The sequence below is a fragment of the Numenius arquata genome, chromosome 1 (assembly GCF_964106895.1).
Source record: "Numenius arquata chromosome 1, bNumArq3.hap1.1, whole genome shotgun sequence".
Taxonomy (NCBI): domain Eukaryota; kingdom Metazoa; phylum Chordata; class Aves; order Charadriiformes; family Scolopacidae; genus Numenius; species Numenius arquata.
Genome location: NC_133576.1, coordinates 666,347 through 692,172, shown reverse-complemented (window position 1 = coordinate 692,172; position 25,826 = coordinate 666,347). Strand labels below are relative to the sequence as shown.

The following is a 25,826-nucleotide window of genomic DNA, read 5'->3' as shown; positions in this document are numbered from 1 at the left end:
TGTTCTTAGCTCTCACAGTTGACCCTTGTTTTTAATTTTAAATTCCTATGATGATATCAGAATTTCACTCAGTCAACATTGATAAGCTGAGGACCACTCCTTAAGGCACCTTCCTGTTTTTCACTACTGTAATGTCTCAGTTTCTACCAAATGAATGAAGAATGATGAAATTAAATGAAATTCTCACCTTCTTTAGTCAGAAAAGGAGAGGCTTAAAACAATAGGGAGGTAGGAAGGACATTTTTTTTCATCATTTGATTTTATTTGCCGTTCATGAATCCTTAAAAGGGATAGGATGCCCCAGTGGAAGGAAGGAACTTGCGGTCTTACCATGCCACACATAGCTGTAAATCTGTATGAGACCAGAAGCTGCAACGTGTGACGGCCACTGGACTTACGAGGCTGCTGGTTGCAGTTTGTGCTACTCTATGATCTACACAGCAGTGCCAACTTTTCAGACTGGATTCTGGAACAGGAGAAAGGCTGCTGTAACATACAGCAACCAAAAAGCCCATACTTCTTAGCAAGGCACCAAATTCAGAACAGCTCTATTAAAAAGCATGCTGTTCCTGACTGTCCTGATATATGGTACTGAGCCAGAAAAAGTCTGAGAAGTCTGGAATGCCTCAGAAACAGCATAACCCTGATGGCCTAGCCCTTATTTCTCAGCTTCTCAGCCTGCCAGATTTAGTTACAAGTGTCAATCTTGTGTCAAAATTGCCAGTGTACTTGAGTATAGCCACCTCTTCCATTCCTAATTACACTGAAGAATGGAAAAAAAAACACAGAACATCTAGCCACAGAACATCACAGCTTGCCTCCTTCATGAGTTTTAAAATTCTCCTCTATTTAATTCTCCACTTCTCAGATTCTTGACTCGTGACAGAGACCATTACACTGTAACAATCCATATGCTGTATATATCCATATATTTTATATATATCCACATGCATCAGACCAGAAGGCCCACCGTATCCTGGGCTGCATCAAAAGCAGCATGGCCATGAAGTCAGTCCTGTCCCTTGTAACAGGGATCTTATAAACCAAGAAGTTGTTGTAGTTAAGTCTGTGACATTAAATCTAAAACGATAATAGACATTAGGTCTATCACATGCCAAAGATGATCAAAATGCCACCTTGTCTTAAAGAAAGATACCTCCAGCACTTTTAAAATACTGTTTTGCTATCCTTTCAAGAGGTACTTTGCAAAGAGTAAATTTCAGTTAATAGTAATATATTTCTCTCCTATGTCGTTCTGTTCTATGCTGAACTAGGACTGCTCATGCCCTGCTCTGGACCTTCTACTTTATACACATTGCAAAATCTCCATCTTTATAAAAAGGAACACAATGTCAATTAAATGTCAACATCCATAAGTACAATTTGTCACCTGTTTTTTGCTGCTGTACCCAAGCTGCACTGTAATGTGCAGTAAGCAGTCAAGAGGGCAGATTGGATGAAGAGCATGTTTATTACCTGCACTGGCACACAGAATGGTCTAGAACCACTCAGGCTTTTATAAGTGCTATAAATACTTAACATCACTCCTGTTCTTACATTCTGTCATCTCATTTCCTATCATTTCAGTCCAGTTCTCTTACACGTAGCTTCAAAAGCTTTTCTTTCCAGTGTCACGTCCTTGTGTTCTTCTCATAGTGTCCATTACTTAATTTCATGAAAACAGGTTCTGTTCCTATTGTGTGTATAAACCCAAATTTATAAGCCACCCCATAATCTACACTAGGCTCAGGTTTATAAGTTTATCCTGCCATTGCCACCTGTATCCCCTGCATAGTACAGATATAACTGTCCCTGTCTTACTATCATTGAATAATATGGGTGGAAGGGACCTCTGGAGGTCATCTAGTCCAGCATCCTGCTCAGATAAAAGAGAACTTTAAACCTAGATCAGGCTGCTAAGGACCTTCTTCGTCTGAGTTTTGCAATCTACAAGGTTGGAGACCCTACAGACCCTCTAAGCATTTCTTTCAGTGCTTAACTTCTCTTAAGGGGAAGAATTATTCCCTTATACCCAAGTGGAAATTTGCTTGTTTAATTTGTGACCTGTCACTAAGATTCTTGCTTTTCCCCAATAGATAGTCCCCATGAAGAATCTTGACAGTATATAGTACTGGGTCAGATCCACAAAGGTATCACAGTTCCTGTGTTGTTCTTATATTTAGATTTCTAAAATCCTTTTTAACTTTCAAACAACAAGCAACAGATTTGCAAACCTTTGTGATCCTTGCATTCTTTCTTGCTACTCGATGATATATCTGCTGCAGCCTAAATTTGCTAACCGTGCCTTTTTCATACTGAAGACCTGCTTGCATCTTTGACTTTGTGAGGATTTTGACACAGTGTATAATCAAGTTCCTTGTATGGCTTCTCGGTCTCAGTTGTTCTGGACAGAGTCTTTACTCTAAAGCAAACAATAGAACCTTGAATTTCAGAATGTACCTCAGTATTTTCATAATATTTTTACTATCACCATTACCTTAGGAATAACATGTAGCAGCTGTAGTGTACTCTAACCCATACTTGTCTGTAAAGGACAATATATTTCCTGCTGATGATAATTGGACAGGTTTGTCTATGACAGGTTCATCTGGCATTTCAGACACTCCATGTAGAAAGTTCAGAGCAGCACTTGACTTTGAAGTGGCTGAAAATGGAGTAAGCAGTTTTAAGAACCAGTTCTCTCTCCCACTTTTCCTACAGTGTCTGTTTGGCTAGATTTGCAGGTTTAGAGTTTAGAAAGATTTGCAGTGACATTGAACTCATACTTATCTGCAATTTAAAATAAACTAAGCCTAATTTTTATCAAGCAGAAAGTAGATTTATAGCTGCTGAGGAACTGGCAATTTCATTCTGATATTGAGAATTACCACAACATCAAGCCTCCACTAAGAAAAACAAAATCCAGAACAAAAGGCAAACATTCTTTACTGGTCTTTGAAGGCCCTGCTTCCTGAAAACATGTACCTAATATAGACATATATAACATTCTGATTTCAAAGCAGAAATGTCTGTTTGTAGTTGAATATTTGTCTCATCTGGTCTCAGTTGGAACGCCTTGATTTCTGGCCATTTTGCACTCCCGGTAAACCTCACATGCTTGGCATAAAAAGCTTTTTCCATGAGTAGGGACGCTAATGAAACCTTGTTTCCTACGAGTAAACACAGGCCCTTAGGGATCTGTATTGGGACCAGTACTGTTTAAATCTTCTTCAGTGACATAGCGGGATCGAGTGCGAGTGCACCCTCGGCAAGTTTGCAGATGACACAAAGCTGAGTGGTATGGTTGAGAGGATGCCATCCAGAGGGACCTGGATAAGCTCAAGAAGGGAACCCATGTGAACCTCATGAGGCCAAGTGCAGAGTCCTGAACCTGAGTTGGAGCAACCCCCAATATCAATACAAGCTGGGGTTGAAGGGATTGAGAGCAGCCCTGAGGAGAAGAACTTGGGGATGTTGGTGGATGAAAAGCTGGACATGAGGAAATGATGTGCACTCACAGCCCAGAAAGCCAACCATACTCTGGGCTGCATCAAAAAAAGTGTGGCCAGCAGGTTAAAGGAGGTGAACCTCTCTATGCCAGTCTTGTGAGACGCCACCTGGAGTGCTGCGTCCAGCTCTGGAGCCCTCAGCACAGAAAAACATGGACCTGTTGGAGCAGATCCAAAGGAGGGCCACAAAAATAATCAGAGGGATGGAACACCTCTCCTATGTGGACAGGCTGAGTGAGTTTTGGTTGTTCATCCAGGAGAAGAGAAGGCTCCAGGGAGATCTTATTGTGGTCTTTCAGTACTTACAGAGGGCTTATAAGAAAGATGGGAACAAACTTTTTAGCAGGGTCTGTTGCAATAGGACAAGGGGTAATGGTTTTAAGCTGTAAGTCTTTCAGCTTTTAAGTTTTTAAGCTAAAAGAGGGTAGATTTAGATTGGAAACATTCAAGGTCAGGTTGGACAGGTCTCTGAGCAACCTGATCTAGTTGAAGATGTCCCTGCTCATTGCAGGGGGGATGGACTAGATCACCTTTAAAGGACCCTTCCAACCCAAACTATTCCATGATTCTATGATAAGTTCGTGCTTTTTTTCCCCTCATCTCTTAACTTAGTTTTGAGCTCTGTATAGGAATACAAATGTGTTTGATATTTACACTCTTCTTTCAAATTAGACTGGGTTGGACAAGCTCAAAACGTACCAATGGGAGGCACAGACCAGATACTGTGGCAGTTTAATTTCCTCAGATAATCAGATTAAAACTTCTCAGATAATGGAGCAGATGCTTTGCTCAATCCAAAGAACATTTAAGATATGTTCCCACAAATCTGGGACAAAGACTTATTTCAAAAGGATAAAAGATAAAGGAGTCACAGGAGGTTTCAGCTTGTACCACTGTGTAATGACTTCCAAGGAGCTGTTGTAGAAGCAAGCCTAAATTTTGGCAAGAGGATACCAGTTATCTCTTATATTTGGCTATGCCTTTATCCCTGCATCAGGAAGAAGCTGTATTGTTGGAACTGCTATGGTCACTGCATATGGGGTGATGCCTGCATGTTTGCTTGCATGCTAAAGGTGTGGATTATTAAATTCAGACTAATGAAAATGGTGCAAGGCATATTCTGTTCTATTAGTTCTGACATGGAAAGCTATCTGGCCCAAGAAATAACCAACATTTAGATATGATAAATACATTTGTTTATAAGTAAGAGAATACTGAAATTGAATCATATTAAATGATAATTCCATTCTTAATGAGTGTAGTTTCTTAATGAAAGGGTAGGCATTTCCAGATGGAAGCTATTGTTAACCTCTTCAATGCGATAAAAATGTCATAAATACCTAAGAATTTGCGAAGGATAAAGCACTGCAGCTTGAACAACAGTTTTACAAGGATTGGAATTTTAACCTTCAGCCCTGTGTCTCCATAGCAATATCAAGAAACGAACATTGAAATTCAAGTTTATTTTTACTCTAGACCTTAGCTTTTGTCACAAACCTTCTAAACAAATGAGTTAGGCTTATTTCACCACCTTGCCTCTCTGTAGGCAGATGGATATATCTAAAAGACTCAAATTTTCAAAATAGCCTATCATTTTTGAATACCCAGTTCTCTTTTGCATTATGGGAATTGTACATCCAGATAGCCTCGTAAATCCATTGACTTAGATCCAGTTTTCAAGAAAGAAGAATTTCAACAGTTTCCATTGATGCATGTGGGCAACTCCACATACCTGAAAGTAACATCCGCCACTGAAGTACCTATATGTGTTTTAGAAATCTGTGTCAAGATGTTCAGATGTGAGATTTTGAGAAATGAATAAGCGTTATGAATCTTGCCTTTTGTAAGGATTCAAAGCTTTTTAAAAAGTGGTCCTGTGCTAATACCTTTGATGTATCCGTAATCTACCAACCTTGTCTACAAAGAAAAAGGAAAGAAACTTTATTTTATTTTTAAAAGTAGGAAGATATTTCCCTAATTTCTTTTGATTTAAGTGTTACAGTGGTACAGAGCAGCAGGACTTAAGTCCCATCGCAATTGTAGAAAAAGATTGCTTCTCAGATTCTTCAGACCCTCCAACTCTATCTTCAGTAGCAAATAGGAGATGGAAAAATAGAGGGCTGCACGTTTAGCACAGTGATGAATGCATTCTGAGGCCGCTACTTGCATTCTTTCAAACTTCATCCTCATTACCAGCGGCCAGTGTTCTGGAACTATGTCCAGCTAGCCTGGAATCTGTATTTGTAATAAACATGGCTCATTCAGACAGAATTTGTTAGATTCTTTTCATTGATGTGAAGTTTACCCCACATGCTTTCCCTTTTCAGGAGTTACTGAGAAGATGAGTTTTTTTCTGGCAGGTACAGTATATATGTGCTCAACTTGTAAACCATATCAAGGATTCCTTTCAGTTCTGGAAAGACTACAGGAAGCTGTCTTTCCATGATAGATTTTCTCTTGGAGGCATGTTTTCTCCTAAAGTAGTTATACCATATCCCTAAAAGCTTAGTTGTTTCTAGTTTGGCAGGCACAGAGCTGTACACCTGAAGACTTTATTGTTTCTGATACAAATAATAACTTTCATTGCATTTCTTTATTTTGTAATTGTCCACTGTGTTTATGTTTTCCCCAGGTATTTGTTGTCATAGGACATGAGTTACTCTTGACTGAATTTGTTCAGTGTCTATAGCAAATCTATGACGGGGGATTACCTGAGCTCTGCTCACAAAATTATTCTCATAATTGTGACCTTGCCTTGGAGATTCAGAATTACAGTGCTACATGCAGGAATTACAGCAGTGGGTATTACAGGTGCTGCAAAAAATTACATCATTTTAATTTGAAAGGTCTCTGTTATGTTAATGTTCCTTAAACGGAAATGAAGCAGCTGATTTAAGGTTCCTGTGACAGAGTGCTGCTGGCTGAGAAGACCACCACCCCTATCCAATTTTCTGTTACCCCTTCTGCATGAGGCTATGATACCCATAGCACTGGATGGACAGTGGAAGACCAAATGGTATTCACGGCCTAACATTGTCACACAACCACCACCAACACATTTTACCACAGGCTTCTTGGCTACAAATTAAGACAGCTGAGAAGCAGACATAATAGGCTTCTACTTCTTCCACTACATGGGCTATGTACTGTATGGCAGAGATATAGATGAACAGTTAAGAACAGTACACCTTCAGGTACTTTAGATAAACCTGAAAAGTACTGTGAGTCAAAGGTCTAATACTGCCTCAATAGCTTAATAAAAATTATCTTGCCACTCCTTGGCTGTAGCAGAATTCAGCTGTCTTGCAGACTGTGAGGTAACAATGTTAATTCCTTTATAGCACACAAAATCATTCAGACAACTTTCCTAGCCTGAGTTGCTGAATTTAGTTTCATTCTGTATCTTTAGTTAGAATAACTCTTGTTCTCATAACCCTGTCTAGACAAATTACATGCACCCAGGAGCAGAACTGGTACTGCCTGAGACCCAGACAGAAGGTTCTTCTTCAAGACTAGTCTCTTTTCCTGTAGAAAATGCTTTCTGTTTTACAGCAAACCACATCTGAATGTGTATTTTGACAGCAATTGAAATGCTAATATCCCTTCGGTTCCATTTACAAAAACTGTCAGATCTCTCCAGTTTGTAACTTTTGAGCAATTGCCTGTGATGTATTATCTTGTGTCTGGAGACCTTCTTACCTAAGACAGGAACAGAATGAAGAGTTCAGTGACTTTTATATTTATGTGTTTCACTTGTAAAATCATGTGGAGACAAGATTTAGGAGAAAAGTGTAAGACCTTAGAGAGTTCATATTAAATTAAAACAAAATTCCAAACATCTACAGTTTAAGTCTTTGTAACCCAGCAGAAAAATACAGAAGGGATTACAGGGCAAGTCAACTGCAAAAATTTGATAGTGTGTACACCAGTGGAGAAAAATGTTAGGATCTAACCTCAAATATGTGATTAAAAATATCAAGATTAAATTTGGAAGGGTTGGATATTACTAGCAACACCTTGACAGAATGGTGTTGCTTGCAATGAAATAGTCTCTTAAGAGAAATGACATTTTAAAACTAGACAGGACAGAAATACAAATACCAATTGGGAGCAATTGTATTCTGAGTGAGAGGTGAACCGGGTGAGGTGATAAAGTCAAAAACATCAGAAACAGAAACAAACTATAAATAAAGCACTTCTGGATCTTTGGGGACAAAGGTCTTACAGGAACATAAATCACTAGTATTCATTTTTCACAGATGGACCAAAGAAACCATCAAAAGATGACACATTTAAATTTTCTAGTAAACAAGTGAAAAAACGTGTTGCCTTTTTTTTTTTTTTTTTAATATTGAAGTAAACTAAACTAGGCTAATTGATGCTATTCAGAGACAGTACAAGGGACTGATGTCTCGCAGTATCAAGCTATAGAAGATAGAGTCGACTTTATGAAAGTATCTAGGAGGCATTCAGGCAAATCTGGTCCCCACTGGGAATCTACTAAATCTGAAAATTTTTTAAAAAGTGCAAGAGGAGGGGACATATTTTAAGTAGGATTGACCTTCTTAATATATGAAGTTGTTGACCCGTAATTTGCAGGTGACTTAGTGTGCGTGTGAAGCTGTAGCGTCTTTCTCAGCTTTCAGCATTTTGCTTCATGTTAAGGATGAAAGATATACAGGTACTTATGGGCAAGACCATCGTCTGTCTCATGTTTGTGAAACATTCTGTCTTCTGTCTTAGATGCTACAGGTATCAAATCTGAGTCAAGGGGTTGTGAGCATTCTGGATTTATTGAAATTTTGTTGTTGGAGATGCAATATGCAAGGAAAAATGAAGTCCAGTGGACCAGAGGTGTTGGTAACACCTACATCTCCCAACAACAGGAAACTAAATTAAGGGATCACATATCCCATACAGCTCCCTGCAGTGCTTTCTTGACATGCTAAGAGTCTTTCAGATAGTGTCAGAGACTTTAAGGTATTGTGAACATTCTCAGACCTACCTCATCAGTATAGCCAGATACATTACCTGACAATTAAGAATCAATTGTGAATCCTGTCCTTCTTGTCGGCAACACTGTGTTCAAAATCCTTTGATTATGACCTCTTCTTTGCAGGGGAACTATCTATTTATTACAACTTACCTCTCACAAAGCTGTGGCAGTTTGACAGAAAAAAGATACTAAAGGAGAAAACTTAGCTCTTAACTGCCTTGTGTCAATGTTTGGAGTCACCCACTTTAGCCAACACCAATAATTTGCCATTACTTTGCATTGGTGTAGGTATCTGCAGAGGAACATCAAAGAAAAAGCCAATAAGGAAATTTTCCAAGGCAGAGCTAATAAGTTAAAGAGTCAGGAACAGAAGGCAGCCTAAATTTCACTTATGATACCCAAGTTGTCTTTGGTCTTACTATCTCCTGGCTACTTACAATAATATCCCTATGCTGACATCAAGAGAAATGTTTGCTTTTAATGATGCCTCTTAACCATATTCTATGTTTCCCTAGGTTTGCCCCATCCCATCCCAGCCTCCTCAGCCTACTGTTGTTCCAAAGCCAGTTCAATCTGTTATACATGTCCCATTGCAACCAAGCTGCCCAGGCCGAGGCAAGATGGCAAAGCTCATCAATCCAGAAGAGATGACATCCAGGGATTATTACTTTGATTCCTATGCTCACTTTGGAATTCATGAGGTAATATTTATTTTTATTTCTTCAATTATTACATCATCATCATGTTTTCTTTGACTTATTAGTTATTTATTCCCCTCCCACTGGCACATGATTATATTCCTCTGCCTTTCCTCAGAAGACTGTATAATCTGGTTAAGTGCCAAAGATTTCACCCACTTCTCTAGAGGCCTGTACTCAAAACCTCTGTCCCAGTTAGATCCTTATGTATATGAGTTCTCCACAGAGCTTATATTAGCTATCTGTACAGCGGTGATCTTCAAATGGGTGCATCCATTTAGTGCATTTACGAGGGCTGCAAACTAACTCAACCACGTGTGGAAACTACCCTATTGCTAAGTTGGGTCTTTTGTTTGTGCATATTTGAGTACAGATGCCAGCAGAACAGCTACTCAACTGACATGGAAAGCCCGGTAATTTCTTGACTCCTGGCATGTTACTTGAAGGCACAGGCTGCATTAATGGGAACATATAGTCCAATGGCCTCCGGTAAATACACTCAAGAATCAAAATAGTAAAAAAAAAAATAACCAAAATACACAGTGGACCATATTTATTATCAAAAAGTTGACTTCAGACCAATTCTAAAGAAGACACTAATATCTTATATTTCTGTAACCCAAGAGGATGTGATCTGAAAGACTAGGATGCAAAAAGACCAACAATGTGAAATCAGTGGTGCTTTTCACAAACCACATAACAAACAATATCTATTTCCATTGCACTAGTAATTGTTTGTGGGGTATACACATAAACAGAAGATTTCTAGCTACCAATTACATCTTGCCAGTGTAGCATTCAGAAATTCAGTCCAAGAATGGAAGAAGATAGAGGAACAATTGAGTGGGAAGGAGACCTAAGAGAAATATGGAAGACACATTAGAGACCTCAAATCAGATTGAGCTTCTGATGGAAGAATGCAGCTTTGTAGGTCTCAGGGAGTGCAGGGAGTACCTGGGGCCTTTTGCTGAGACTGGGAAGTGGGAGGTTGCCTCCTTGCCTGCAGGACGTGTGCACTGGTAGTGAATCTGTGTCAACAGTTGAAGGAGCTGCTAGAGGAGGTTGGCAGACTTTGCAGCATCAGCAACCTGAGGAAGAGGTTGACTGGATCTTCTCCAAGATCCCGAAGGTACAAGAGCCTAAATCCCCAATTGTACTGAAAGGAGGGGCAGTCATAATCTGTACTTAACAGGTTTGGAAGTGGAGACTTCTCTGTTGGTGAAGGCTGGAAACTTGTGACTGGCAACAGGAGGAAGGCTCCTGATCCACCTGCAGATTTCTGGGTACAGAACAGATTCAGTGCCTTCATTGTGGATGAAGGGCAAGAAGTTCTGTCCAGTGAAGCATCAGAACCAATTGGCCCTGAGCCACGCAGAAGTGACAAGTGACAGTAGTGGAAGTCTTGCTCCTGCAGGGGACAGGACATGAATCTGGCAAGGGATGGGAATGGTAACAAAGCAGGCTTCTCTAGGTGTATTAACAGTAAAATGAAAACTGGAGAAAAGGTGGGACTGTTGCTGAATGAGGCAGGGTGTGTTGAAAATTACTTCTTCAGTTCTGATTTTGTTGGCAAGACTTACCTTCAGGAATCCCAGGTCCCTAAGATGAGTGGCAAAGTCTAGAGTGAGAAAGACTTTCCATCAACAGAGAAGGATCACTTAAACAGGTCAGACATACATAAGTCTATGAGACCTGATGGGCTGTCTCCACCAGGGCTGAAGGAGGTGGTTGATGTCACGGACACAAACTTAATTGGAAAAAAATATTCTTTATTGGGAGATCAGTAAAATGCTTCCTACAGAGCCTCCATCCTTGGACATATTTAAAACCTGATTGGACAAGGCTTTGAAAAACTTGTTCATGTCATTTGTGCCTCTTGTTCTATAGTTGGTTACCACTGAGAAGAGTCTATTTCTGCCTTATTTTCTCCCCCACTGAACAGATATTTAAACACATTGATAGGATCCTATCTCTCTGGCTAGCAATCCTAGCTCTCTCAATCTCTCCTCACAGGTCAGGTGCTCCAATCCCTTAGTTGTGTTCTTGGGCCTTTGCTGGATCTGCTCCAACATCTCTTGTCTGGGGAACCCAGAACTGGACTCAGGGCCCCCAAATGTGGTCCCACCAGCATTGAACCACCTCTCTTGATGCTTTTTTTTAGTGCAGCCGCAAGGGCACGTTGCTGGCTCATTTTCAAACTGCTGTCCACCAGGTTCCCATGGTAGTTCTCGGCAAACACTGCTTTCCAGACAGCCAGTCTTCAGCCTATACTAGTGCATGAGGCTATTCCTCCCCATGTGCAAGACTTTGTATTTCCCTTTGTTGACTTTCTTGAGATTCCTGTCAGTTCTTTCTTCAGCTTGTTGAGGTCCCTCTGATTTGAAGCACAACTGTTTGGTGAATCAGCCACTCCCAGTTTTCTATCAACAGCACGCACACTTGCTGAGATTGCATCATCCACATTATTATTGAAAGCATCCAAGAGAAGGGGGGCCAGTATTGACTCCTGGAGGACACCACTAGTTACTGGTCTTCAGACTTCGTGCCGCTGATCACAACATTGTGAGAGCATCAGTTCAGTCAGCTTTCAGTCCATTTATGTACTCCATATTCAATTAGTTTTCCAATGAGGATGCTATGGGAAACAGTGTTGAAAGTCTTGCTAAAATCAAGATAAACAAGCATCCACTCCTCTTTCCTTGTCCACAGAGCCTGTTATTTCACCATAGAAAGCTATCAGTGGTTGGCCGTCTCCAAATCCACGCTGAACGCTCCAAATCACCTTCTTGTCTTTAGTATGTTTGGAAACAGTTTCCATGAGGGTGTGCTCCATCACCTTTCCAGTCTTGTTGAACTCTTCCTCTGCCTCTTTCTTTGCCTGATACCAAACCATGCTTTATGACGATAAAAATAGTCTTTTAGTCAACTACAGTTATTAAATATATATAGTCTTTTGCCACGAGAGGTAAGTGAGCACCTGATATATGTAACAATTCAGTGCACTGGTGCTTCAGACTGCTGAGAAGGGAACTGATTCTTGTTATCCTTAAATTCAAAAACTCATTTGCCTACCTGCTTAAAATATGAAATGGTGGCAGTAGTATAAGCAAAAGTTCAGCCTTCTAGACCTAACAGAAGCATTTTGAGAAAATTAAAGTGCGTATTGAATTGCCTACACTTCTCTTAAAAATGGCACTTGGATCTTGACCTCAGTACTCTTTATTGATATAGTTTGACTGATAAATGCACACTTGAGAGCAAGGTGTTAATGGAATGAAATGCATGTACTGCTGCTATCAATGAATCAAAAATCAGCACCCAACAATGACAACTTAAAATGGAGAGATAGTGGTCTAGGTTATACATTAATATCTTCTGGAAATTGGTCATAAAAATGGGTGAACAGAAGAGCAGTAAGGGAGTACCATACAGCACAGTATCTCTAAACTCGACTATGGACTTCCTGCATCACTTTGGACAAGGCTATCAAGACTGCTGTCTTATGATGGTTTATGGAATGATTTCTCTTGCATTCAAAGAGGAACCTCAGAAAGTCCCTCTGCTGAGGCTCTAAGTTGTGAAAGAAAAGGAAAGCTTGGGTTTCTGTATGGCTTCTCTCTATGCCCAAAGCAGTACCGCAGTCAGATTACATTCTGGTTGCCAATTGTAACAGTGAAGTAATATTTATAGAAATAAATTTGTACAAAGGACATCATGCTTCTTCTTAATAATTCAGTTCTAAATAGCTAGCGTTTTACAGTTGTTTTGGTGCATGCACCCCAAAGTACTTGAAAAACTCTTCAGATTGTGTGTTAGTAATGCTTAAATTATAATAAGGGAATGCATTCAATGGCAGTGTTGAATGCATATAAGCACTTCAAATAATAACATAATGCTTTTTTTTTTCATCACAGGAAATGTTAAAGGATGAAGTGCGCACATTAACCTATAGAAACTCAATGTATCACAATAAACATGTTTTTAAAGATAAGATTGTCCTTGATGTTGGAAGTGGCACGGGAATCCTCTCCATGTTTGCTGCAAAGGCAGGAGCCAGGAAGGTATATGGGGTAAGGAGACTTTCTCTCATATTTTGAGTTTGTGCATTTTTTTACTTCATGATTTACCTTTTCTTACTTGTCTTTGTTTGAAATTCTTCTCTCCAAGCTCTTGTATGGCTTGATTTACAGTGACTTAGTGGAGTTCTGTTGCTTTGTATGACCTGCAGTAGTGTGCCTTTTCCAAATCGAGATATAATGTCTTTTCTTATGTGGAATGTTTTGTGGTCTGCTACATAAGCACATTTCTTCTTGGCTGCAAAAAATGTTAAAGGGACTGACTCCTACTCAGAGGAGTCAAAGGAACTATCTTGCTTTTTTAAATTCTTAAGTTCTGCAACTTTGTAGTCTTGGAAACAAATTTCTTTAATACACTTTTCCCTGTATGTTACAACTCAGAATTATGCAAGCAAGCATGTGCATGTTTTCTGTGCCAACAATAACACTTTTCAGAGGCAGAAGGGAATGATTACCTTAAATACATTGAACTCTGGGAGCATGAATGTGCAGTTCTCTGCAGAGAAGTCATTAGAGCGAGCGTAGATTTGCTTCCTAAGTATATGCAGTTATTGGTACTGACTCTAAAATGACGAATACAATTATTTTTTTGCTTTGAACTTCTGTTTGCCCTGCAGATACAATACAACATAGAAAAGGGGAACCAGATTCTATTTCTCTGTGTACTTCTTTGACAAAATTGTTTCAAGAAAACTTAGTTGGCTACATCTGTGCATTTGAAGACACTGATGTCACCAAGTATCTAAACTGTGCATCTTTATTACTGATAAATGTAATGATACATGAAATGCAAGAACCCCTGTTCAATTCTCAGGCTTATATTTTAAAAATCCAATGTTAATTCTGAGTGCCTCATCTGAGTATCAGATGTATGGAAGTATAGATAGCTGAAATATGAAGGTGCTAGCAAAAGTTTTGGTGTGTAAGCATGAGACAATATACAGAATTGGTGGTTAGAATATATTTCTTGTAAACCAAGTACAAAATTTATTATCTCAAAGCCTCAGGGAGAATAAACATGTAGCCTTCTCTGATGCAGGAATGCAGGTCTCACACAAGAATGTTGCAGTGCCATATAAGCATACACAAAATGATGATGCTGTGCTCCCACCTTCCTGTCTCCCAGATCCCTGGCCATATGGTCTTCCCCCCTCCCTTGTGCTGGCACTGGTGCTTATCTGATTCTACAGTGAGCCAGCTCACTGACAGAAAATTCACCCAGTAAAAGAAAAGTAAATATTTTCCACGGGTTTGGGTTTTTTTTGTTTTGTTTTGTTTTGTTTTGTTTTGTTTTTTGCTTTGGACTTCTTTACAATTCAGGCTGTACCTCAGGCATTTATAAAGCTCAGTGTCACACCAGTATCAGCTCACCTGTGCTGAAGCTGAGGGGTGTGCTATCCGGGAAACTTAGCTCTCAAAGGAATTCACTTAAATGTGAAACTCCCCTGCTACAGCCTAATAGTTTCAACCTTCTTGTCGGATGAGCTACCTCACCGTGAACCCTGTCACACAGCAAGCTGCAGAGTTGTATTTATGTTGGAAAAGCAGATATTTCAGAGATCTGGCAGTGGCAATCTTACAGTCAAATTCAGACTTTATGGTCCCGTTGGCAAAGAATGCCAATGGAAACTGTGAGTATTCCTTTTAAAAAGCAAACATTTGCCATGAGTTATTACATAGAGCTGAGATGTTCCAGTTTCTTCTCTACAGTTAGATGTGATTTTTCAAATAGCATGATGTGGGAAATGTTGACAAATGCAGAGTGTTGGTTTTCTGACTACAGTGCTGCTGAAACCACTCTCTTCTTTCTCACTCTTTCCCTTCTTCAGGTTCAAATTCATCCACTACCCTATCTGGTTCTTCTTATCCTCTCTTACTCACTGTTGGAACTTATTATTTGCACTATCTCAGCCAACTGCTAGAATCATCACTGGGTCTTTGAGAGGTGTAAATCATAGAATCACTGATGCATAGAAAGATTTCGTTTAGAAGACCTCTGGAAGTATCTAATCCAACCTCCTGCTCAAAGCAGACTTAAGTTTAAACCTATATCAGGTTGCTCAAGGACTTGTCCAGTCCAATTTGGAAAATCTCCAAGGATGGAGACTAAATCCTCTCTCAGCAGCTATTCCAGTGCTACAATCAGCACGAATTTTCAATTGCCACAGCTCATACTTACTGCCTTTTGTCCTGTCACTGTGCACATTAGAGAAGAGTTTGACTTTGTTTTCACTGCAAGCACTTTTTTAGATAGTTGAAGATAGCTATTGGACTTGGGCGGGGGGGGTCTCTTCTACAAGCTGAACAGAAGCAGCCCCCTCAGTTTTTCTTCTTTCTTCACGTGCTCTGACCCCTAACCATCAGGGGACGATAGCAGTAGATCATGCAATGATGTTCATCTAACTGTGGAGCTGTTGTAAGGCACGTAGAGATAGGATTGGCATGTGGCTGTTCGTGCTTGGAAGGGGTGAGTAATGGATGGACAAATACATTCAATTATCCCTTGAAACCTTGGTTCGTCCGCTGCATTTAGTCATACAAAATTGAGGACAATCATTGCAGTAGAACTATCTGAATTCTATCATATTTTCAGACAAGCAAGATAATGTAGGTTATAAGGAGTTAAACAGACACATAAAATGAAGGCGTGTCGGGTGTTAGCTGATTTGCATAAAAAGGTGAGGACATAGCCCAGGGGAAAAGGAAATCTGGAAATGTGGTGACTGTTTCAGAAAAAGAACCCAGTAAAAGAGAAGATGTTTGCAGCATTAGATTGAAGACTGAGAAGTAAAATGAAAGTAGAGACTCACCCTTGGCAAGGTTGCAGATGACAGAAAGCTGAGTGGTGCCATTGATATATCTGAGGGAAAGGATGCCATCCAGAGGGACCTTAACAGGCTTGGGAATTGGACCAGTTTGAACCTCTTGAAGTTCAACAAGGCCAAGTGCACTTGAATCAGGGCAACCCCCAATGTCAGTACAGGCTGGGTGACAACTTGATTTATAGCAGCCCTGCAGAGGAGGACTTGGGAATAGTGGTGGGTGGAAAATTGGATATGAGCCAGCAATGTGTGCTTACAGGTCAGAAAGCCAAATGTATCCTGAGCTGCATAAAAAGATGTGTGGCCAGCAGGTTGAGAAAGGTGATTCTCTCTACTGTGCTCTGGTGAGGTCCTACCTGGGGTACTGCATCCATCCCTGGGGTCCCCAGTACAAGAAAGACATGGACTTGTTCAAGCAGGTCCAGAGGAGGGACACAAAAACGACCAGAGGGATGGAACACCTCTCCTAAGAAGAAAGGCTGAGAGAGTTGAGGTTGTTGAGTCTGGAGAAGAGAAGACTCTGGGGAAACCTTGTTGCAGCCTTTCAAAATATAAAGGGGGCTTATAAGAAAGGTGGAGAAAGAGTTTTTACCAGGGCCTGTTGTGATAGAACAAAGGACAATGGTTTTAAACTGAAAGAGGGTAGATTTAGATTGGATATAAGGAAGAAATTTTTTACAATGACGGTGATGAGACAGTGGAACAGGTTGCCCAGAGAAGTTGTGGATGCTCCATCATTGGAAGAGTTCAAGGTCAGGTTGGACGGAGCTTTGAGCAACCTGATCTAGTGGAAAGACAGCACTGCCCATGGCAGAGGGGTTGGACCAGATGATCTTTGAAAGTCCCTTCCAACCCAAACCATTCTATGACTATGATTGTAAACTGAGGTATGGACATATTTCATTGGAACACACAGTTCTTGTAAAATCCAAATGCTTTGTAAAATTGGACAGATTTGAGCAGATCACTGACTTGAAAGTGAACTGAGGAAAAAACCTGACAATACTGTTTTTGCTATTTCTTCACCTACAGAATTCAGCATTTTCTTTTTCTGAAATGACTTGCTTTTTAAAATAAAATTTTACCACAGTATAGAGTCCCAGTCAAAATAGAGACAAACAGCATTAGCCACCCTAAGGCAAGTTCATTTTCTGAAATATATCTTCCTTCTTAGAACATTTGAGTGTTGTTTTTTTATTTTGCTTCTTTGAGAATGAAGCTGATTTTTGGAAACTTGTAGTCATTCATGAAATAGAGCTTTTTATTTCTTTGCATCTTTTTCTTTAGAAAGGTTGGAAAGCCACCTCCAAACACCTACATATGCATGCTTTATTTAAAAATCATCCAAAACAAGCAAAAAGAATGGACAATGGAAAATGCCAGACAGATGTGAATACAGACAGGAAAACTGAGTATATTATAATGGCTGTAAGTATAGATAAGGCATATAGTCTATACAGTTTACAGTAAAGGTAGAAGAAGCTGGATGGAGAAAAAGGACAGAGTTCTCACCGAGGGATTTCTTTCTTGGACTCTCTGGAGTGGCACTCTCGTGTTCCTTCCTACATGCCAGTTTTGGTTTATGTTCAGGCCATTGAGTCAGACAGGAGTGCAGAATTAATGCTCATGTTCCCATGGGGACAGGGATTGATATTATAACTACAATTATGTCTAGCTCTTTCATGAACTACATAAAAAGAATAAGGGATTTGTGTGTCCTTCCATCCGCTGTCCTGCCATCACAGAGGTCAAGCACAGTTTGGCTTTTAGAGGTTAAAGGGAAGTCACTGGACGTATCACTCCTCACAAACACCTCACTAGAGAAAATATAATTCTGTTTGACATCCCTATAGGGTCTTAGAGAGACAAGGATTATACAAAGTATTATCAGCTGTTTAATGTCAAATTTGGAAGAGGTAAATTACGAACAGATTAGGTGGCTACCAGCAACTTTGGCCTTCATGATTTTAAAAGGGCCTAAAAGTCAGAGAGATTAATGGAATGCAGTATTTCTCTAAAAGATATCAAAGGTCATTGCAAACATGGGCTTTATGCTAAAACTCGGATTTTAAGAAATTTAAGGGTAAATCTAAAACTAGAAGTTACTTTGTAATCCCTTTCCTAGTAAAAGCATAAGAAAAGACATGCAGATCTGGATGGTTTTGTAAATACAATAATTTCAGTCATTTCTTATGTGCAAAATGTCTGTATTCTTTTTTGATAGCATGCATTACCAAAGGTGATAGATTTTTCATGAAGAAAAGCAATTGCTTCTTGACACAGACCAGTATTGACATAGTTTGAATTTTAACATTATTCACAAAGTTTGAATGTATTTTGTTTTAGATTATGTGAGGAAATGTAGCACCCTGCTAATTCATTCCCTTCAGCAGATTTTTTTTGGGGGGAGGACACAATATTCTAAAGTAGGAGGGCTAAATTAAATAATATGGTTAATAAATTATGTAAATTTGTAGTTAGGACCTCTTTGTCCCACATCTCAATGGTTTTAAAAACAATCTTTTCTGTATGAGCCAGTTTAACTCAAAAACAGACTGCAGTTTAAATATTAAGATATCATTGATCATAATCCTACCCAACGCAGGTTTGATTTACTCTTTATCAACGGTTACATGCTCTGTAGAGTCTTTGCTGTATTCAGTAGATTTTAGTTTTATTCATATAGTTGAGATCTCTAACACATAATTACTCTTCCTCTTGCTTTTCTTTTTTTCTTTTTTTTTTTTTCCTAGATCGAATGCTCAAGTATATCTGACTACTCAGAAAAAATTATCAAGGCCAACCACTTGGACAATAGTAAGGCATATCTAAAAATTTCTTCAGGAGAAAGAGAAGATAACTGTTTCACTTTTTCTGATTCATTTATGTTGCATGGTTTGTATGTAAATGGTAGTTTTGCATAATTTACTTATGTAAATACAAAACTAAACATCTAATTCTAGGCACTACAACAGTTCCTCATAGGAGACGTTACCTCTACGTTTACTTCTAGGCTCACAGACAACAGAAGCAAATAGGGCTTATCAGCAAGCAGTTTGATTTAGCAAAGCAGACAGGAGGCCCCATATTAGAGCTGAACTTTTCAAATTAATTCTGAATTTTGCCTTATCTCTTAAATAGAATCATCACACACACACACGCACTTAAATTCAAATTGAAATAAGCTACAAGGCAAAAAGTATTCCATATCAATACAGATTTTTCACTGAGTTGCTTCTTACTTCCAACTTTAGAAAAAATATTTTTAAGAAATCTTATTGAAACATACACATTGAAAATGTCCAATTCTTGGAATAAACGTATTATAGAAAACTTTTTTTCTTGAAAGGAAAACTGTTGAAATTTCCAGAGATGCGGAAACACTCCAATTTAAAAAAAAAATACTAAAAGTACCCCTAACCTACTGCAAACTCTTAACAAAAATCTCCCACAAGCTCTACGTAATGTCTTCAGTCCTCCTCGGAATCACTGCACACAAGATCACTTTGTAACAACCTAAAAAAACAGGCTTTTTTTAACTGAGGCCGTGCGACAGTTATTGTTTAGAAGTGCCCTTTGTGAAGAGCTTGCCTTTGCTGCAGAGTAGCCCGGGCCATAGCTAGCCATCTTTTGCCCTGCCCCTTCTCAGCTGTGTCTGCACTGCTGCTGTGCTAGCGCACGCGCAGGAATAGATTTCTGTTCTGGTTTAGATCTGCTCTAATTTTTATTGCTGTCACTGGCAGCTTCTGACTAACACAGAGCTGTTTGGGAGGAGAATTTATTGAACAGCATGCATATTCAAGTTGTGTGGTGTGAAAGAAATAGCAGTGATGTGGGATATAAGGCCAGCCAGTTATGCAACTTTGGGTTCAGAAAAAGAAGGAAGCAAAGGACCAGAAAATACTCTCCTCCACAGTAGCAATACGGCACTAAAATAATGAGATGTGGATCTCACCCTTGGTGCAGAGCCCGTATATTCCCAGAATGGCCTTTCATCAAATAGCTACACAGACAGCAGACCATAAATCAATTCACATTTAGATTTCCAGCAATGGGAATCGTGTGTGAAGGGACCGTTGTCAGAATAAATAAGAAGGATCCAGTGTGCTCCGGAGGTTGCAGAAGGTATTTATCTGCTTCTTCCTTCTCTTTCTCCAAGGAGCTAGTCCTTGGAAAAACTGTGGAGGAAGAAGCAGAGACCTTTCCCCTTTGGCAGGAGGCTTTCCTGGACTGCAGCCTGTCAGACTGCAGTTTGGTCTCCAGTATAAACAAAATACATAACTGAACTAACGTTTACAGTTACACACTTTACACTGACCCACATTCACTTTTATTTTAATGCAACCAGGTACTGAGCCAACAGATCTTGTTGCTCATAGAAATGGTGTCTTTTTCCCACTAATTGTTTAGAGAAATACAGAGTCAGCAAAAGGGGCTGAACCAAAGAGATAAACCCCCTATTTTCAGAACAGATACAATACACCTGGGGACAGCACAATCTGTTCCCACATAGTGTCTTATGAAGACGTTTCATCAAAGTGAAGGGAGGTGGGAGGACTTTGTGCTGCTGCTTACACTGTGACTGTTCTGGGTATAAACGGAGGGCTCCAAAGTCTGCAGGTGTTTCACCCTGGTAGCTGTCAACAGTGCTAAAATTAACTCCAAAAGAATTGTGGCAGTGAAAGTTCTTGGGAGAAAAGGGAACTAAAGAGACCTCATGGCTAGAGCTTATAGACATGAAGTGTCTTCAGTATAATGAACTATGAGCTACTATTGAGCTACTAACTGTGAAAGGAAGTTTAAAACAAGGAGAAGAGAACTTGCTCTTTTCCAATCAGGTTGCTCTTACCAGCTGATACTTTGTGTTACCAGGCTGAATCAGAGCGTTCCCAGCTTCTTCAGGGGCCAGTCTGGATTAAAAGTTTGCTACGCAAATAGAGTGGCCACATCTGGTTAGGGTAATACTAGTAGTGCATGTATTTTGGAAAGATGAAACCTCCTTCTCCCTGGGTTGAGTTCTAAAAATCACTCAAGCCACACTCCCAGTCTTAGCTAACCTAGTTCTAGTTACGTGAAAGCACCTTCGTCTTCCTAAAACTGAATGTTGACCACTTTCATCAATAAAAATCGCCATAATTAAAAAACACCATTTATTAAGAGTAATACAGTAATCTTATCAATTAGTAATGGAAAGTAAAATATTCCCTACTCGCTTTATTCCAATTTTCAAGTGCATCAGTTATCTTGTCAAGGAAGAATCCAGAACCATAAGACTTTACCCATTGCAACAGACAATATAAATACCAGACAAACACAAGCTGAAAATTATTTGTCTAAAGAAATTGCAATACATTTGTAAATAGGAAATGTATTTTAAAAAATCCAAGAATGATCAGTGGATTGTGTAGTGATCCTAAAATGAAATTATTGTTATTTTGCAGCACATACCCAGTCTCCTGCAAGTAGCATACAGTACTGCCAGTACCGTGCAGCAATAGTGTCTGTGTTGTAATAGTAACTCTGAGATATGGTATTCTACTACATCAAATTTACAGCAGCCTTTTTAATTTCCTTGAAACTAATTTGGTGACAAAACACCTGACAGTGATGTTTCCCAGCATTCACTTTAGATAACTGTGGAAAGTTATGCAAGTCTAAACCAGACAGAAGATTCAGAGTGAGAGTGCCGGTATGTTATAAAAGATTCAATCGTGAAGCAGAAAGGAATGAAAAATGATTTCGCGAGAGAACCGTGTTTGTACACACTTTCTTGTTTGTGTCCTGTCAGGCTAGATCGGACTTTCTCAGTTGAGTCAGCTCCCCAGAATTGATGGAAGAAATAAGTCTTAGTTTCCTCATCGTGAAACCAGCATACTGTGTCTTTTCAGCAGATGAGAATTAGATTCTAGTCCATAAATCTCTAATATGTCAGTGATGAGATCACGTGCATGCAAACATACAGAGATGTTTAAAGGATTTGAGGTGAATTTGCGTAACTTAGTCAATGACCTAGAAATCTTCCAAAATTCCAAAGGGTTTGTAAAATGAGATCATGCAGGTAACCGGGTAAGGCCTGTTTTCCTGTTGGTTTTTATATATGGGATTTATTTGGTTTGTTGTTTTTCTTTGTGGTTTTTTTTTTTCCTTTTATACTGATACTAAAATTTCTGTTTATTATATTAACAGCAAGTTGTTTTAAAATAGTGTAAAATCCATTGAGTTGTATGGAGTCACCCCTTATCTAGAGGCATTCAAGAAGAGAATTATATTGAAAACGTCAGCCTGACATTCACCAGTAGGGAACTTAGTTAGGTGTTTTATTATGTGAAACATATTTCTTTGGATTCTTTTTTCAGTAATCACAATATTTAAAGGTAAAGTCGAAGAAGTTGAATTACCTGTGGATAAAGTAGACATCATCATCAGCGAGTGGATGGGTTACTGTCTGTTCTATGAGTCAATGTTAAACACAGTCATCTTCGCACGAGACAAGTGGCTGGTAGGTGCTCTGCATGTCATACTCCTTGCTGGAGCAATCATCATTTATTGTCTGACTTCAAGCCTTCCCTCTCCTACTGTCACCGTAACAAGACACAGTTACATGTCCAAGTGCCATTTCTTAGGCTTTACCAAAAAGATTATCAAGGGGAATCTCAGTAAAAGAGCTTTGCTTTTGATTAACTGCTGGTGAAATTCATATATACACTATCTAACGACTTGCCACAGGCTGCAAGAGTTGCTGAGATTAAAGCTGATGTGACAATCTGAAGGAAAAGAATAAAGGCATGCAAGTCTGCTTGTCTGGTTTTTGTATGTGCAGTTCAAAATGTGATGTCTTTGTCAGGTGAATAGATTACGAGATCCATTTCCCCACAATTCATCAACAGAAACCTGGAGGGCTAATGTTTCCAGACCGAGCTGCTTTGTACGTGGTAGCAATTGAAGACAGACAGTACAAGGACTTCAAAATTCACTGTAAGTAAACACCTAACAGTAACACTTTTCTGTGGTTATTTCCCTAAAATATTTGATTTATAGTAACCTACTGTAATCTCTTCACTGGCAAAGTTTTGCCAAAGCCAAGAGAATTCCAATATAAACATGAACACTGAGAAAACTCTAGTTTGGTGATAAATTCAGGAAACTTGCAGCAATTTAAAGTGCACAAAGGAAAGATGCATGAATAAATTGATGTAGACCTTGCTTAGAGTTATATTGAAACATTGACCTCTATTTTAGAATGTGGATTTTAGGAGATTTGGTTTTATTGTTTTGATAAATACTGCCACATCCCACATAACTGCCATTAAAATTGGTAATATTCTCTTGCCATCCAGATGCTGCTTTTTGTTTTTAAAATAACAAGAACACAAACATTAATAAGATGCAAATAAATCATAAATGTTAAGAAATAAGCCTGGAAAAAATTATTATCTCACTAATACGCTTGTCAAAAGAACAAAACGTAACCTTTTTTTAAACACTTTATGTTACAATTTTTAAATTAAGTTTCCATTTTACTTTGATGTTGAAAAAAGTTCTAAACTTTTTTTGGTTTACTTCATAGATGCATAAAATCAACTTTACATTTAATTTTTTTTCCCCCTTGAAGTTTAATTGAATAATTGGTGGTGTAAGTGACCTCTATGAGTTACCTAGTCCAGCCTCCGGCTCAAAGCAGGCCAGATTTCACAGTTAAAGCAGGTGACTCAGGGCCATGCCCTGCAGAGTCAAGAGATAGGGTTTCCATAGCTTCTCTGGGCTTGTTCAAATGCTGAAGGATCACCCTCAGGAATAAACATGTTTCTGAATACCCAGTCACAATTTTCCTTGCTGAAACTTGCCTTCGTTGTCGCTTGTCACCTGAAGGGAATCTGACTTTGTTTCTGTAGCAGCAGATAGCAACTAGATCCCAGAGCACTAGAGCCTTTGCTAAGCCAGGCTAGGCAAACCTCGTTTTCTTGGACACTCCTCATATCAGCATGTGGTTCACCTTCATCACCACAGTGTCATAGTCCTGGTTCACATTCAGTTCGTTGTCCCCCAGGTCACCCAAGTTTGCGTTTATTTGGTCATAATAGTTTTGATGAAATCAGTAAGTTCTACATTATTTCACTCCTCTTTTCTTTTTTTTTTTTTTTTTCTTTTTTGGCTTTTATTTATTTTTCAGAGCTGGTCAATTTCACTTAAAGGCATTTTCCATTCGGGGGGGAAAAAAAAATCACAAATTACCGAAGCAGTTTTATTAATTAAGGATGCATGCAAAAGCTTAGGTAAAATTAATGGGTTCAGTCAACCTTTAAATGAAAATGCCTAACACCTCATTCCTTGCCTCTCAGCTCCTTTCAGAAAAGAAAGTTTGGTGCTTCTTTAATCAAATCCAGTGCCAATACACAGAACTGCCAATGGGTCAAACCTGCCATTTTGGGTCAAAAGCAAGCCCAGTGCAATGGGGGAGTGACCAGATGCCTGCCTAGATGCCAGGGAGAATTACCTCCACTCCTCAAGCACAGCCTAGATTTTTCTCCTCAGTTGTGTGATGACCTCGATAGCTAAATTCCTTACAAAATTTACAGATTCAAAAGGATGTATCAGGTGTCCATTCTGTAACGGAATCAAAGCCATTTTGGCCTGAAAGGATCCCTTCTGCCTTCTTCCACGTTGCTTTTGAACCCCTTCCTTTCTAGGTCATGAGCTCCTTTTCTTTTCTCATAGACAACACACCTGTTTTCAACTGGTTTATTTTTTCATCATTAAAAAAATAATATTTCAGGTCCCTTTTCTCTTCTAAAACATTGGTTTCCTTTAAGACACTTTCTTTTCTGATTTCACTTCTGATTTTCCTTTTCCCCTCACTTTTTATATCCTCTGTGTCTTCTTCAGCTATTTGCATCTCACTACCTATCTGCACCACCATCTTGTCTCTCTTTTCAGTTTATAAATCCTTGATGATGTTTCCTTACATTTTGAATTTTCATCTTTCTTTTTTCTCTCTTAAGGTGGATAGAGTCTTGCCTTCATGCAAGATGCAGGGCTGAGCATTTCAAAGGGCACTCAAGAACCATCATTTTGATTAAGAAATAATGCAATATGAGGTTTCTAAAAAAATCTGACTTCTGATTTCTCAAACTTTATTAATGCCACAGAATACTACTATAGTCAATGAAAACATATGTAAAACATATAATGTTGTCTTTATCTAATACAGACTCTATCTAAGACAGACTGTGGCATATATTTCAAAGGCATTCCACATAGGTTGAAGTACATCAAGTGATGAGGGCCCCAACAAAAAAACTGTTACTAAATTGTTCCTAGGGTTTCTTAGTTAATCTTTGCTGATTAATCACATAAAAACATATGGCTTCTGTAAGTATAATTTGAAGTTCCCACAAGATCATGGTGCCTGAAACAAAAGCTTTGATCATCAGCTCCCCTGAAATATTGAGAAACTCACAGCCCAATAAAGGGATAACATATCAAAGAACTGTTCATGTCTAGATTTGTCCCAATTTAGAAATATGCACATTTTCTGCTCATACTACATTTTCAATCATAGTCCTGTGGGAATACGAGTAGCTCAAATGCTGTGCTCTGAAAAAACAAGACATTTCAAAAATGCTCACTATTACTATTTATCGGTTTACCTTGCTTGTGTTCAAACATTCTTTTAAGAAGTTCACAGTGTTCAGTTTAGACTTTTAAACTGAGCACCAAATAGGCCT

At 39.0% G+C, this 25,826-nt stretch overlaps 1 protein-coding gene across 1 annotated transcript in view; it reads left to right on the top strand.

The window, feature by feature from the left end:
* Positions 1–25,826, top strand: part of PRMT8 (protein arginine methyltransferase 8) — a 66,985-nt gene that overhangs the window by 24,159 nt on the left and 17,000 nt on the right. The window contains exons 2-6 of the mRNA XM_074145445.1: positions 9,021–9,206; positions 13,118–13,273; positions 18,855–18,918; positions 22,458–22,600; positions 22,989–23,076. Coding sequence (XP_074001546.1) covers positions 9,021–9,206; positions 13,118–13,273; positions 18,855–18,918; positions 22,458–22,600; positions 22,989–23,076 — 637 coding nt within the window. The remainder of the gene's footprint in view (positions 1–9,020; positions 9,207–13,117; positions 13,274–18,854; positions 18,919–22,457; positions 22,601–22,988; positions 23,077–25,826) is intronic.